This window comes from Dendronephthya gigantea, unplaced genomic scaffold, assembly GCF_004324835.1.
Source record: "Dendronephthya gigantea isolate DGI-Jeju-01 unplaced genomic scaffold, DenGig_1.0 000041F, whole genome shotgun sequence".
NCBI classification, from domain to species: Eukaryota; Metazoa; Cnidaria; class Anthozoa; order Malacalcyonacea; family Nephtheidae; genus Dendronephthya; species Dendronephthya gigantea.
Window position 1 is genome coordinate 1,236,748 of NW_021163051.1, and position 15,753 is coordinate 1,252,500.

General features: G+C 38.8%; 2 protein-coding genes across 2 annotated transcripts; one reads left to right on the plus strand and one right to left on the minus strand.

Moving 5' to 3' along the window:
- Positions 1–4,832: 4,832 nt before the first annotated feature.
- On the plus strand, positions 4,833–7,225 carry LOC114526791. Its single transcript, XM_028548310.1, has 4 exons — positions 4,833–5,233; positions 5,557–5,642; positions 6,276–6,373; positions 6,864–7,225. The coding sequence occupies exons 1-4, from the start codon at positions 4,835–4,837 to the stop codon at positions 7,223–7,225; spliced, it is 945 nt and encodes a 314-aa protein (XP_028404111.1). The 5' UTR covers positions 4,833–4,834.
- A 4,420-nt stretch (positions 7,226–11,645) lies between these two features.
- On the minus strand, positions 11,646–14,994 carry LOC114526792. The gene is made up of 3 exons (XM_028548311.1): positions 14,648–14,994; positions 13,133–14,459; positions 11,646–11,747 (listed from the first exon to the last, which is right to left on the minus strand). The coding sequence occupies exons 1-3, from the start codon at positions 14,992–14,994 to the stop codon at positions 11,646–11,648; spliced, it is 1,776 nt and encodes a 591-aa protein (XP_028404112.1).
- Positions 14,995–15,753: the final 759 nt, after the last annotated feature.

The window sequence follows — 15,753 nt, forward strand, 5'->3', positions numbered from 1 at the left end:
AATACTTCTAAAGATAGGAAAATAATGTTTATCAACTGTTTGGTACTTTTTTAAATGATATGTTGCTGTAATTAACGTTTATTTTGGGTGAAGTATTGCAATTTTTTACTAGTATATGATCGTGGATTAGCAAGGCTATCGAGTTTGGAAGAAGGGAAAAAAACAATTATGTTACCGATGTATTGATGCAATATATTCGTCAATTTGCAGCACCGTGGAATACAAATCTCCGAGAAATATTTAATTCACATGGTCTATCTTGGGCAGTGAAATATTTCTATGATTCGATGGAATGGAATATTATAGCAATGTAATATTCGATATCCATCAAAGTCGCCGGAGTGTGGTAGGTTTATTATTATATCAGACCTATTACTTACCATAAGTAAACCTCGCGCAGACCAAACGGCTCAGAAAACAGCCGAACAACCAGCTATATATTTCTCTTGTGTATCAGTAAATTAACATATCTGGTATAAAACCGGATTTAAGTGAGTTTAAATGATGAAGCTGGGTCCGTGTTTTGGAAATGCAACTAATAAATGTGCCGGCGCCATAGGTTCTAGATTCTGTCTAATAAACTGATTGTTCTCAAAAAAAAACTGCATAATTCTTTTATCTAGGCTGTGCCATAAGTCTACAAAAGTCAAGCAGTCCTTTCAATTTACATTTTTGTATTCAGACAGTATGTTCATAATGCTCAGTTTCAATACATACGCAAGAAGACATGCTCGTCTCTCATACAGTTTGCAAAATTTATTATTTCAAAATATTGCATGGAACAGCAGTGGCGTAGCCACAAGGGGGACCCACTTTTTGTAAAGATCAATATAGTAATTCTTTCAAAATTGAAAAGAAACTAGGGGGGGGGGTAGTAGTTCATAGTGATTACTGAAAAATCACGTCCTTAATAACGTATACAAGCGCCGGTTTAATTGCTTGCGCTAATACATATTTCGTTGGATGACTCCTCAAAACATAAATAAAAGCTAACATAGAATTGACATTAGTATCCAAAATGTGAGATTTAAAAATCTCTACAATATTCTTCTTTAACGGAACCTTCACATTAATAATAACACCTTGACTTCTGTTGGCAATAATATCGTAAACAGTCAGATAATTGAACAATAGACCTTGCATACATACCAACACTTTTAAATGTACTGCACTCACATGCAAACAAATTCGACCTTTTTTTCACAAGACAAACAATAAGTGGCATACAACAGGATTGACTTTTAACAGTTCTGGATAAAAAATTATCTGAAGCAGCCTCTTTGATAGCACCTGGTTAGTTCAAAAGAAACTCTGCCTTTTGGAAAATCTGTTGCAATGTTCCCAGCCTGATGCAATACTCAACACCTTACGATTTATAAGCAGCTTTGGTATTATTTGTATCTTCTTCTGAATCATTACAAAGAATGGATATGTCTGGAGAGTGGGCGACCGTTTCCTGGCTATCATGAAAAAGATTGGTTTCCACATTGAGTGGTACTGGTACTGTAGCTTGCTTCAATCCTGTTTTCCCTTCATTATTTGTATCACATAAAGTGGAAATCGTTTTTGGTTTCAAGTTTAGAAAGTGAAGGACATGTTCTTCCATTCATCGTAAGTGTATTTATGACCCTCTAATTCTTTTAAGACACAATAGAGGCCTCCACCATACAATGACTTAACAACATTAGAATAACGCCGAATATTTCTGGCTTTCAATGCTTCAAGACTGGTTGCATCAACATGACTTAAACCCTCAAACTTTAAGATATCAATTTCTTAAAGCCCATAGCGATCTTCAATTCCTGCTCTTTTTCTGACATACCTCACCATGCAATGCTGTATTTTTTCCTCCTTGTGTTTATAACATATACATATCATATACATATACATATACATATACATATACATATACATATACATATACATATATATATATATATATATATATATATATATATATATTGTGGATCTAGGAAAGGTTGTTCGAAAATATATACATACATACAAATAGTTGTGACATGTGACCATATATTTCCATCACGTGTCATATCTAAATATGCATGCAAACACTGCAAAATTGCTTCAAGGTTATTGTTTAGTTGGGATATTTTTGTTGTAAAATGCCTAAGCCGTATTCAGACAATATAAGATGGGGGATTGTGTGGCAGAAATTGTTTTATAACAGGTCTTCAACCAGAGTTGCTGTCGATTTGTTTGTTTCGCCAAGGACAGTAGATCGCGTTTTCAACCTGTTTATTAATACTGATAACGTTACGTCGCCCCATAAGTTTGGCAGGCCTCTTTGTAGCACAACACTTTACCAGCATGAGGAACTGGCAATATGTGAAATAATTCTCAGACATCCAGAGCTATACCTTAGGGAAATCGCTGATCAATTAGAAAACGCTGACATTCGGTGATAAACGGGCTCTCAGATAAAATAAATGAAGGTATATTTTACTAATAGCCTGTTGTCACATTGTTTATGCTTTGCCAGCTATGGATTTAACGAAGCGTTCACAGCGTTTGCATGCGTAATTAAGTGCGACATGTGATGGAAATATGTGGTCACATGTCACAACTATTTGTATATATGTGTTCACGAATTTGAACAGTCTTAATCAGGCAGAGGATTTTGAATCTATCCCGGTACAAAACAAGTCAAAAATATATAAAAAGAAACGGTTTATTCTTGAAACACACTATGTCGTACAAAAAAATGTTTTTATCAACCACACTTAATTATTATGCTCGCGCCCAGTTTTTTGTTCGCGTCGCCCCATTCCCCCCGTGAAACTTTGGGGTATGGGGTTAACTATAAATTCCAAAACATCCCCCTCCCGAATGTGATCACATTCGTAACAGAGTCAAAATATTGATAAGGTTAGCAAGTTTAATTATTGTTTGTCGCTTTCGTTTCCGTTGTCCCGTTCTAGCGGACACAGCTGGTGTACAGGACGGATATATTCGTTGTCTCCTACTCGAAACTTTACGTCTCTGATAAGTCTATCACCTCCTCGATAGATCTCCTGGATACGTCCTAGAGGCCATTCATATCGCTTAGCATTTTGATCCACCACCAAAACAACATCTCCGGGTTTGAGCTCTCTCTTCCGTTCGAACCACTTTCCTCTTACGTTGAGGCTTGGGAGGAACTCTTTACGCCATCTTGTCCAGATCTGAGCGATTAGTTGTTGAATACGTCTCCAACGTTTCTTGGGGTTAAAGGCTTGTTCGGGGGTGATGTCAGGAGCAAATTGTCCACCTAGTTGCCCAACCACGAAATTCGTCCTGTTGTCCGAGATAACATAAGAAGGCGTCCCCCTCTGTGCACATAACCGCACAAATGCGTTTATAAACGAATCGGTGTCTAAGCTGTACGCCATTTCCAGGTGGACTGTGCGGGTAGTTAGACAGGTAAACAGGCAAAGGTATCGTTTCATCCGCGGCTTCCCACATCCTTGTTTCGTCAGAAATGGTCCGGCGAAATCTGTGCCAATTCGCTCAAATGCTCTTAAGGGTAAAGTTATTCTTGAAGTAGGCAGGGGAGCCATTTTTTGACCACAAGGCTTCGTGAGGAATCTTCGTCTGCATCCAGGACATTTACCAATTAGGGTTCTAACTGTCTTCTTCCTTTTATAATCCAAAATCTCGAACGAAGTTCTGTCAAGAGGTATTCTGTTCCGTTCCGTGTCCGATCTTTTCGTGAGCAGCAAGTATAACCAGTCGGCTTATCGGATGATCTTTGGGCAATATGATTGGATGTCTTGTGTCGTAAGGTAAATCTTCAGCAAGGCGGAGGCGGCCATCCACTCTTAATATGCCTTCTTTGTCGACTATAGGGCAGAATTTCAATAGGCGTTTGCCCTTTTGTTTGTTGACGAAACTTTCTATGGAGGGGAATTAGGGACTAAATTGTTGTATAATCATAGGCAATAGGTCGTACTAGATAGGCAATGGGTCCTACTAGATAAGCAATGGGTCGTATTGCATAGGCAATGGGTCGTATTGCATAGGCAATGGGTCGTATTGCATAGGCAATGGGTCGTAATGGATAGGCAATGGGTCGTATTGCATAGGCAATGGGTCGTATTGGATAGGCATTGGGTCGTAATAGTTGCAAAACCACAAAATGGCTAGAAGATGAAGTACTTCCTATTCAAGCCTGCGAATCAGCTATCCATACTAGTAAATAACGTGGGCTCGTCGACCTTTCTTGCATGTTGTAGAAAACGTGCTGTAGAGTGACAACAAAGACGACTTATATTAACAAAATATGTAGATTTATTCGAGTTAATTTTATGCCTCATTAGCATAGAATTGTTTAACAATGTCGAGAGACCGTGACGATATGCTACAACGGGCTAAAGATGCCTTAAAAAATGCGCTAGCTGCGTTGGAAACAGAGTCGGGGAGCCCAACTCGAGATACAAGTGACGGTAGTCGCCGAAATAATTACAGAGAAACTACGAGCGACGCGCAAAGTTCTTTGCCTCGGCCAGTGGATGCTGATCGTGAAAGGCAACAAAGTGCAACTAATGATTTCAGGTATTAAAGTTAATGAAAATAATAAAATTGAATCTACGAGTGCATTTTTCTAAAATATTATTGATATAGACACGTGGAAAACCCTTCCCATATTTTTGGCGCGAACATGCGCGGAACACATACCCTATTGTCACAAGATGTTGCTATAGATTGTAACATTTGATTTCATTTAAATTAAAAATTTCGAAGAGCTTTTCCTGGACTCTGCTCAAGAAATGTGTCAAGACCATCCACATCAAGAACAACCACTAGCACATCACAGCCACCAGCAAAAAGGTCTAGGCAGATGGTTGGTTACACGCCAGTGACATTCAAGGTTCCAGACACTTGGACCCATGATGTTTGTATACTTGGGAGGTGTGATGAATCTACAACCCCAGATAGAAGTAGAAGTGAAGCCTTAACTCAAGCTGGACTTGGACGAGTCAGAATTGTATTTCCAAACAGAAAGGCTTCCCATGCTGATCTACAAAATTTTCTAGAGAGCAAGTTCCCAAAACTAAAAGCTGGAGGAGGATTTGAAGTTCTCAGGGCCCATGGGGGTGGTGGTGGTCAAAGATCATTAGTTCTTATACTGCCAAGCAATGAAGGGTATACTGTCCCTTACTTAAAGGAAAGGCTAAATTCTGCAGTTGCCTACATAAGACCTTTTCAAGCAGACCTTGATGAATCAAGTTCCTGTGAGGTAGTGTACTTTTTTAGAGTTAAAATATCAACTCTGTTTGCAGGCAGCTAAATTCCAAAATAAAACTTTCCTGTGTATATCACTAGTCTATCTATCATGAACAACCTAATTTTCTGTTGTTTATACCGATTAATTGACAAATATTTCCTAAGAGACATAAAAAATTCCTGGGAAGATTTTCTGTCAAAAATTGTGTAATATTGTGTAAGACATACCTATACAAATATTGAACATATAGACAAATATTGTGTAAGACATACCTATATATAGCATGAAGCCTTGTATCAGAGATCTAATGTGACAATTTTTTTTTAAATTCATAGATGGAAGTTGGACCAATGGTTCCTTGCATTCATTGCAACAAGGAAATGCCATTTAGTAAAGTCAAAGAGCACAACTGTATTTCTGAGTGAGTATATAATGCTAGTTATATACATTCAGAATTTTAAGTGAGATTTAGAACAAATTGCAAAAGTTTTTATTCAAGTCACAGTTATTAACAATATTGTGGTTTATTATTTAAAATCAATTAGGGGTTGGATCTTGGATCAAACCTACAGTACACATACTGTAATATTTGGCTCAATTTTCATATGCAAAATCACAAAATGAAATGCTTATTTGTTATTGTAACACTAAGGAGGTAATGATGACCATTAATCTATATAAGGGCTGTATATGAAAACTCACGACAGCCTATTATTTGTACATGCACAAAATCCAATGATTTAGGTATCGTTAACTTGAGTTTTGGCTAGTATGATTTTGCAGTATATTTCTGCTATATAAGTATTGTACATTTGAATTGTATTTTTCTTTTATCTACATTTCATTCTGTTACTTAATTATATAGTGTACTGTAAAGTGTCCATATGGCATAATTTTGCATTTTTATTTTTTATTTAAAGTGATATAATAGGCCTAGGAGTCTACTAGAAACCTTGAGCAAGCTGTTTGATTAAGACCGCTAGATTAAACTAATGATAACTAGCTAATAACTTATTTAAAAAAATTGTTGCACATATTATGTGTATTTTTATAGATCAGTCGATAGCCAATTCCAGCATCATGATGAAGATGCTGTTGTTGTTGATGGTCCCAGTTCAGCCAGTCATACTCCCTCACCCAGTAATAGTACTGGTAAGTAAAATGCATTTAAGTAGTTTCTGCAAAAGGGCTTCTTAAAATCCCCAAATAGTAAAATTTCTGCATTGTGCACAAAGCAATTTTTCATTAATTATGGTGTACATTGATTGATGTTTTTGGAGGCTATAGATGGGCTACACAGGCCTGTACACTACAACTCATTAACTATGTTATAATCTATGTTTATGCAAAAATTGTTTGTTTCTCATCCAATGTCTATTGTATTTTCATTAATTTAAATATTGTTACCGGTTGATTTTGAGAAAATACAGTAGACATGTGATGAAAAAGGAACAATTTTTTTGCATAAATGTACACCAGTAAAGGTAATAAGTTTTATTTTTCATCTAGTCTCCAAACAATGTAGCTTACTTAGACATTGTACATTGATATTCATGAACGAATAGCCAAGCAGTGGAACAAAGGATGAAATGTTACTTAATTTGACCTAGTTGTTTACATTGCCATATAATCTTTTTTGCAGAGCAAGCTAATGGTAGTGATATTCAACAAATAGAAGCTGATCAACAGCTGGCAAGGAGGTTAGATGAAGAACTAAATGATGTCAATTTTGATGATGACCTAGAGATCCTGAATACGTCCATCTCAAATGTACCCACAAGTCTGGCAAAAGAACTTGCAGTGGCTGCATTAAAGTCTGGATGCTCGGAACCCATTGGTCTTTATGTACAGCGTTCAAGAGTTTTAAAAAATGTTTTTGAAGAGCTAAAAGACCAAAAGTTCGAAACCAGCCAGAGTTTGTTGGGGAACCTGCAGCAGATACAGGTGGTCCTACAAGGGAGATGTTTTCTATTGCCTTTAAACAAGCGATTGATTCCAGAATAACAAGAGGTGCATTACCAGCAATTACTTTTATGCATGACCAGTCAGCCTTGGCTGAAGGGGAGTATAAAATGTTTGGTCAGCTTGTCGCACTTGCATTACTCAATGGAGCATGTGGTCCTCAATTTTTCCTTCCATCCCTTATTCATTTTGTCCTTGGTACCCCCGATGAACAAGATGCTGCAAGCTTAATTGAACAGTTGCCCATGGAGAATCAGGAAATTAAGAAGAAGCTGCAAGAAATGAACAGCTGCACTGACTCACAACAATGGAACAAAATAATATTAGCATTTAATGACCATTTTGACATGGGAATCAATTCAGCTACTGTTCCATTTGAAAAGAAGGAAGCCACTATCAAGGCTGCTGTTAAGCACATCATGCTGAGTTCTGTTGCAGAAGAAATTTACAGCTTTCAAGAGGGCTTGTCACTGTTTAATGTGCTGGCCATAATGAAGAAATACCCTGAGGAAGCGTTCAAGGAGCTTGCTCATGCTGAGCTTAAGGAACAAGATGTCCGCACGCCGTTCACGCCCATTTTTTCCGTTAAAGGATCCTCAAAGAGAGTTAGTGAGGAATTGATAGCATATAATTTTAATCAATTTCTTAAAAAAGTTCGTCAATGTGCAATTACCCGCTCTGTTTTTTATCTAGATGGAGTTTTAAGTACTACATCAACTTTACCAGAAAATGTTCTCACTCTCAACCTCCATGATGTATTACAGTTTATCACAGGGTCCCGTTATTTTCCACCTGGAGGTTTTGAAGGGTCAATGTTGTTCCAGCATGATGTTTTGCATGGAGCACGAGCGAAAGCCAACACTTGTGGAAGGACAATTAATTTTCCTGTTAACAAACGATACAGTTCCGAAGATTCCTCTATCTTTACAGCTAATTTTGCGGATGACATTTTCGACGGACCAGCATATGGATGTGTTTAAACTCTGACTGGGGGATGATACAAAATACAAACATCTTTATTGGAGTTGTTCTTTAACATTTTAACTTAGTCGTTGATGGAAATTGTTTCCTTAACTTTGTATATTCTGTTCTGTTTTTCATGTATACAGACGTTTATGTGTACAGTAAAAATTAGTATGCTTTTATTTTTGTTGCTGGCATGCATTATAACCCACTTGGTGTAAAATCAAACAGAAAAAATATTTACTTGATAGTAATTGTTGTGACTTTTAAACTAAGAAAATGATTCATGCATAATATATTCATTATTACATATTTTATACATACATTTTTAAAGAAGTCTTCATTTTGTAATTCATTTAGTGTGGTGAGTGTGATGTTGATTGGTTAAGTATTTCTGTTACAAACAGGCATACTTGGATGTAGGTGTTAATGCCATATGCATCATCATCTTGAAGTGGGTGAATCTTTTCTTTTAGCTCCTCCAACTCATCATCAGAAATGGGTTGGCCCACATCAAGCAGGTCAACTTCACACCCTCCTTCTGAACAGAATGAATGTTCTTCTGTCTCTATTCCAAACTCAGACCAAAACTGCTGGATAAAAAAGATTATGCATTTTTCAGTATGATATAGTCTACATTTTATATTCTATTCCATGCAAATCAATTGCATATATACCTCACAGTCCTGTGATGGTTGATTTAGAATTGTTTGTGCTGCCAAGTCATTACTTGCTGCAATGTTACACAACCCGCTGATCCAAAGTTGGTTTGGAGTCTTGTTCTGTGCTGTTCGTATAGGATGATCATTCCATCCATTAACAAAATGAGAAATATGTTTGTTTATTCTGTCAATAAATACATAATGCAAGCAGAACATATGGACCTCGTTGTTTAAATCTAAATAACCTGCTTCTTCCATATAGAAGAAAACAGAGTAGTAAATATAAAGACAACCAACAAAAAGATCCCTCCAAAAACGTTCAATCCTTTGGTTGTGAACGCTTGGGCCAGTGATGAAGCTCCCTCTTCCAGGTCCTCTAGCTGGATGGTTTAACATGTATCGTGCAACACCGACATTTTCAGTACCCTGATCAGCACGAACACGGGAAGGTAAACCATGTTCATCCACAGCTTTGACAAAATGACTTAAAACTGTTGTTGCCTTGTTATTCCCACTGCACGACATAAACATTACTTTTCTTGAAAATCCATCTATACCACCGTGAATAATTATTTTCCACCTAAATAATCATTAAAAATGGCTCTTTATAGTCCAGTTACTTTATATATTTAGGTTATAGACCACTGTAATATTAGAGAAATGCATGACTTTTTCATCATACTTTTTTTCCCCAAATAACAAAATAAGAGTGCTCCAATTTTATGGGTCCGTGGTGGCAGGAAAGCCAAATGTCACATGATGTATTATAAAACTTATTAATTTTAATAAAAAAAAAATCTATGTCACCTTTTCAGTTTGTGGTTGCCATCAATATGCCAGAGTGCAAGTGGTCCTGGCACATTGTATACTCTCCTATGGGTAATTTTCAGTTGAAGAGCGCGAATGAAAGTCCCTTCTGGGTCAGTCCGTCTCATTGACTGCCTCACTCTTTCCTCTTGTATCTTAAATCCCCTTGCAAGCAGATGACCTCGCATTGCCTTGTAACCACAATTTTTAAATTGTGAACTGATTTCCACAACAATATTATCTAGTTCCTCATCACTAAAACTGGCATAAGACTTTTTAATGGATAAATTGTACTCCCGAAGTCGTCGATGGACTGTTTTTTTACTGACACATAGCATTTTTGCAATGTCTGTAACTTTAAAGCCATATTCAAGAAAAAGTTCAATTTGTTCCTTGGGAATCTTAAGCTTTGGTCTTCCACTAGTTTGAGTAGAAGTACATGTAGTAGTCTTGTTGTACATGAAAAAACTAGAAGTATTTTGCCTTAATTCGCAATTATTAATAGCTGATAATAATTCTTGGGCTTGAAGAAGATGCTCAACGAACATTTCTTCCCTTTCAAAATAATCTCCAAACCTTGTGCACAAAGAAATGAGCCAATCAAATCGGTACATAGCGTTGTTAACATCAACATCATGATTTCCTACACCATTCAAACAGTTGAGTAGATCACAAATAACTGCCTTAAAATTGTTAGTCAACAGTACCTGTGGCGTTTGGTGTTGACCTTCGTTTTGTAATGTACGAGATGACATATATCTTGGTCAAAATGTTTTAAATGAATTGTATAAATTTGCTGTTTCCAAAAACATTTGTAAGCTGGCCGGAAAATTTAAAATGATTTATGCGCCCGCGTGCATGGAAGGTAGTACTTCATAATATAGCTGTAGATTCGTATTGGCTATCCATTGCCTATCCAATACGACCTATTGCCTATGCAATACAACCCATTGCCTACCATTATGACCCTAAGCCTATCCATTACGACCCATTGCCTATCCATTACGACCCATTGCCTATCCATTACGACCCATTGCCTATCCATTACGACCCATTGCCTATCCATTACGACCCATTGCCTATCCATTACGACCCATTGCCTATCCATTACGACCCATTGCCTATCCATTACGACCCATTGCCTATGCAATACGACCCATTGCCTATCTAGTAGGACCCATTGCCTATCTAGTACGACCCATTGCCTATCTAGTAGGACCTATTGCCTATCTAGTACGACCTATTGCCTACGATTATACAACAATTTAGTCCCTAATTCCCCTCCATAACTTTCGGCTGTTGCTTTTCGGATCCAGAACAGTTCTGCTGTTTTAATCTCGACGTTTTGCAGAACAATGGACATATCTCGTGAATTTATCGGGGACTTACAATTCTTGATAAAACGTTTAACCCAGGCCGTAACTCTAATAAGGCGGGTCATAGATGAATAACGTTTTGGATCAAGGCGGCTGTCGTCACTGGCTTCCTTATTCGTTGTATAAACTTGGACTTTCTTTTCTTCTTGTTTTACCGTGCCACTACATGGACCGTGATTCGATAATTTCTCTGGCCATGGTTTTTCTTCATCCGTCAAAAACTCTGGTCCTTCCGTCCATAATTTGTCTTCACAAAGGTTGGTTGCTGAAAGTCCATTTTTCTGGGTTGGAATGTCTCTGTATCTCTGCCACTCGATTGGCCACAAATGGCTTGAATGCACGGCTCTGGTTACGCACCCAATACAGGACGTTCGTTGAGTCCGTCCAGTACGTTGCACCATTGACTGTCAATGTCTGGAGAATGCTGTTGGCCAGTCGGGTGGCGAGTACTGCTCCCATGAGTTCCAGTCTTGGGATAGTAACTGACTTTAGTGGCATGAAACGACTCTTGGATGCGACGATCCGTGAGGTGGCTTCGTGATCTTCGTAATTACTGACAAGATAAGACACTGCTGCGTAAGCATCTTGGGATGCGTCTGAGAAGGTGTGCAACCAGACGTCCGTAGGTCCAGGCAAGCGTAGAGGGTGAGGGACTTAGAATCCATTAAAGTCGCTCAGTTCTTTTACCCAATTGTTCCATTCATTGCACAAATTTTCTGGCATTTTGTCTTCCCAACCAATTCCAGCTGCCCATGTCTTTTGCAACAATAATTTCGCTCGTATAGTAAAGGGAGCCAAAAACTGTAATGGATCAAACAGCTTTGCTATACTACTTAGGACTTCTCTTTTGGTCGGGCCTTCAGTCAGCGATGGAGGGTGAACCACGAACTTGAAGATATCTTGCCGGGCATTCCACAGAACTCCCAGGGTCTTCAACGTTGGCAGGCTACCATCACTGAGCTCTAATCCGGGAAGAAGACGATCAACAGGAACATCTTTGATAACACATCCATTTCCTCAAATTGAAGCCTGCACCAGACACCAACTCGGATGTTTGTTGTCTAAGGGTTATGGCTCCCTGAACTGTCTCGCAAGAGTCCAGCACATCGTCCATGTACATTGCATTATCCACTGTATCTGTGGCTTTCAAGAAGTGATCTTTATTCTTCTCCGCGTGGGAGTGAAGTACATATTGTGCGCAGAATGGTGAAGAGGTATTTTCGAATGGTAGACGCTGGAACTCGTAAATTTTGGGTTCTCTTTCTTTGTTCAAATCACGCCAAAGGAAGCGATGAAAAGGTCTATCTTTCTCGGCAAGTCCGAATTGTAAGAACATCTGAGAGATATCTGCTGACACTGCCACGGGTTCTCTTCGGAACCTGGTTAACACGTCTACCAATTCTCGTTGGAGCTTGGGCCCAGGGTGAAGCGCGTCGTTCAGACATTTGTTTTTGTGCTTCGCTGCCACATCAAAGACAATTCAAACTTTGGTCGACGTTCTCTCCTGATTGATCACCGGAAAGTGCGGCAACAACCACTGGTCACCCGTTTTGTACTCTTTCTGGAGGTAATCCAGGATTATCTGGTTGTAGGCCATAGCGACATCCGGTTTCTTTCGTAGGGATGACTCCAGCTTCAGTAGTCTTGAATGAGCCATGTCGTAGTTGTCGGCGAAATCTGGCTCACCATCTCTCCAAGGAACACCTACTTCATATCTCCCGTTGGTGTAATTTTGGGTTGATTGCACAATTTCAACTGCCTTTTTCTCGTCTGGTGTCAGTGGTTGAACGTTCTCGTCCTTAATGCCGATGGCTTCTAGTTCCCAAAAACTCTGAAGATTGTCACTTACTTCTTGGATATCTTCGGTATGGTATGTATGTGTCATGTGGGATTGGGTAGTCCATGTCGACGGGTTCTTACTCGTTGGACCAAAGCAGACCCAACCGAGGGGCGTTTGTCGTGCTACTGGGTCTTTGGCATTGTGTCCTGTAACTTCTCTTAATACTTTATGGAATACGGGGTGATCGCTTCTGATTAAAACATCGCTTTCGCTTAGAAACTCTTTCAAATGGGATGGTCTCCAAGTGTGCCCAATTGCCCTTTAATTCGTTCCACTCAATTGCCGGCGTGTTCCCTGTTACGTTAGATAACACATTTGCTTCCACAGGCGATGAGAAGGTTCCATTGACGGATGTGATCACACACTTTACATGTTTCGACTGTCTCTTAATCTCCATCCCACCAGTTCCTGATATGCTCAAATCCTGTTTTTCTCCTTTCAAGTGCAACTCTCCCGCTAGGCTTTCGGTGACGTATGATCCCGTGGAGCAAGGATCCAGCATAACATTGATTTTTATCTTCTTGATGCCAATTTCGACAGTTGCTGGGAGAACCATCAATGATATTTGTTCAACTCGGTTTGTCGTATAGGTTCTTGCATCTGTCCCTCCAATTGAAGGATTGGTCTGATCTTTGTTGTTGTCATTATCTTCATTCTGTTTTTCTATTCTCTCAGGCTCGTGTAACAAGCTGCTATGTCCTTTACTTTCACATCCGCTGACTCCACATTTTCTCTTTCTGCCACACTGCTTACTTCGGTGACCAGCCGCTAGACAAGAGAAGCACCGTCTTGTTTTAGCTATTAGTTGATTTTGTGTAGCTACAGGGAGCTTTTTAAATTCTGGACAAACCCAAGGCGGATGATCAGCGTCGCAATTCATAACGATACATTTCCTAACTTTCTTATCTGTATTAAAGCCTTGATTATGACGTTGTCCTCCATGGTACGCTTTGACGAATTCTCCCGTTTCTTCCTTAGCCTCATCCATGATGCAAACACGCCTCTCGATCCACTGGACCAGCATTTTAAAATCATCATCTTCATCCCGCTCATTTAACCAATACTTGTATTCTCTGACGTATTCCACTGGACATTTTTCCTTCACTGTTAAGCAAAGGTGCTGACTTCTAATTTCATCATTGCCACGATCATCGTCTTGTAATGCGATAAGAATACGGTCTAGCATTGACAACAAGGTTTCTAATTCTTCCAGGTTATGGCGTCGTACTTTGGGTAGTGCTCTTAAGGTTGCCAAATGTGTCAGGGTCTGTCTACGTTTACCACCATACTTGCGTTGTAACTTTTCTTTCGCTCTCTCGTACGCATGCTGAGTGAATCCAAGGTCCTTGACTGTCTCTAACGCTTTTCCTTTCAGGCAGTTCTGCAGCCGTAGCATTTTTTCCTTTACTGGCATGTTGGTCTCATCAACAACTGATGTGAAGGCCGCGTTCCACGCCTCGAAATCGGTTTTATCATCTCTAGAGAAGTTTCGCAGCTCTACGCCTTTTTGTTTCACTCGTGTATAAGATGGGGGATCGGGATTAGGACGAGGTAGGCACGTTTTAAGAGGTTCCGGATCGTCCGTCACAGATGTTGCCTTTTTGCTATTCTTGCTGTATGCTTTCGCCCTTGTTTCATTTAAAAGGCAATGGATCGTGCATCCTCGACTCTTTTTCGATTGAGTTCAACTTCATCTGCTTTCTTTCGCATTTCTTCCTCTAGAGATCTCTGCTCTTCCTCTAATTTTTCTAGTCGTTCATTAGCATCCCTTGCTTTTTGTTCTCGAACTTCAACAATTGAGTCCTCTTTCACTCACTTTGGGATCTTATCATTTGAGGAACTGGTTATGTTTGATTTCACGGATGATTTACTTGATTTTATTGTTGACGAGTCCGATTCATTTTCGTCCTTCAATAATTGCTCTCGGATATGCTCATTAGCAGCCTGGACACTAGTGTCCACTAAATCTAAAATTTCCAAGAGTTCCTGGTCTAAGTTTTCAATAACATTATCAATTTCAATCCCTTCCAATGTCTCGTCTTCACTTAATGTGACTGTCTCTTTTAATGCCTGGATTAATTTTTCAACAATGTCTCGTTCAGCAATCACTTTCTTTATTGCTCGTCTAATTTCTGTCTTAGAACTTGGGTGTCCTGTGGTCATCGCGTCAATGTGATTTCTCGCCTTAGTCTACATTTTGCTGTCTTTTTTCTGCTTTTCAAAGTCAAATATCTTGATGATTTCACGCCTACCTGACTATTAACGTCCTCTTCTATATTTTGATTACTCACTTGGCCACTATCCAGTCCCGTATTTAACGTATTTTCAGCATCTTCTCGGCCTTGGCCATAGTCGCTCGCTTCAAAGTCGAAGTTTTTCCGCCGAAATGACTCAAGAATCCTCGAATAAGATCCGGCTCGAAGGACCAATTGTTCACGAATTTGAACAGTCTTAATCAGGCAGAGGATTTTGAATCTATCCCGGTACAAAACAAGTCAAAAATATATAAAAAGAAACGGTTTATTCTTGAAACACACTATGTCGTACAAAAAAAGTTTTTATCAACCACACTTAATTATTATGCTCGTGCCCAGTTTTTTGTTCGCGTCGCCCCATTCCCCTTGTGCAACTTTGGGGTATGGGATTAACTATAAATTCCAAAACAATATGTATATATATAATTCCAAAACAATATGTATATATATAGTATGTATATATATGTATATCCCATATATATATAGTGGATCTAGGAAAGGTTGTCCGAAAATATATACATATTGTTTTGGAATTTATAGTTAATCCCATATATATATATATATATATATATTATAATATATATAAACGCTGTAATTTATGCCTATCTGAGAAATTTATTATCATATGTCATCCTGAATTAAGCTCTTTAAACAAGCGTAACGAACT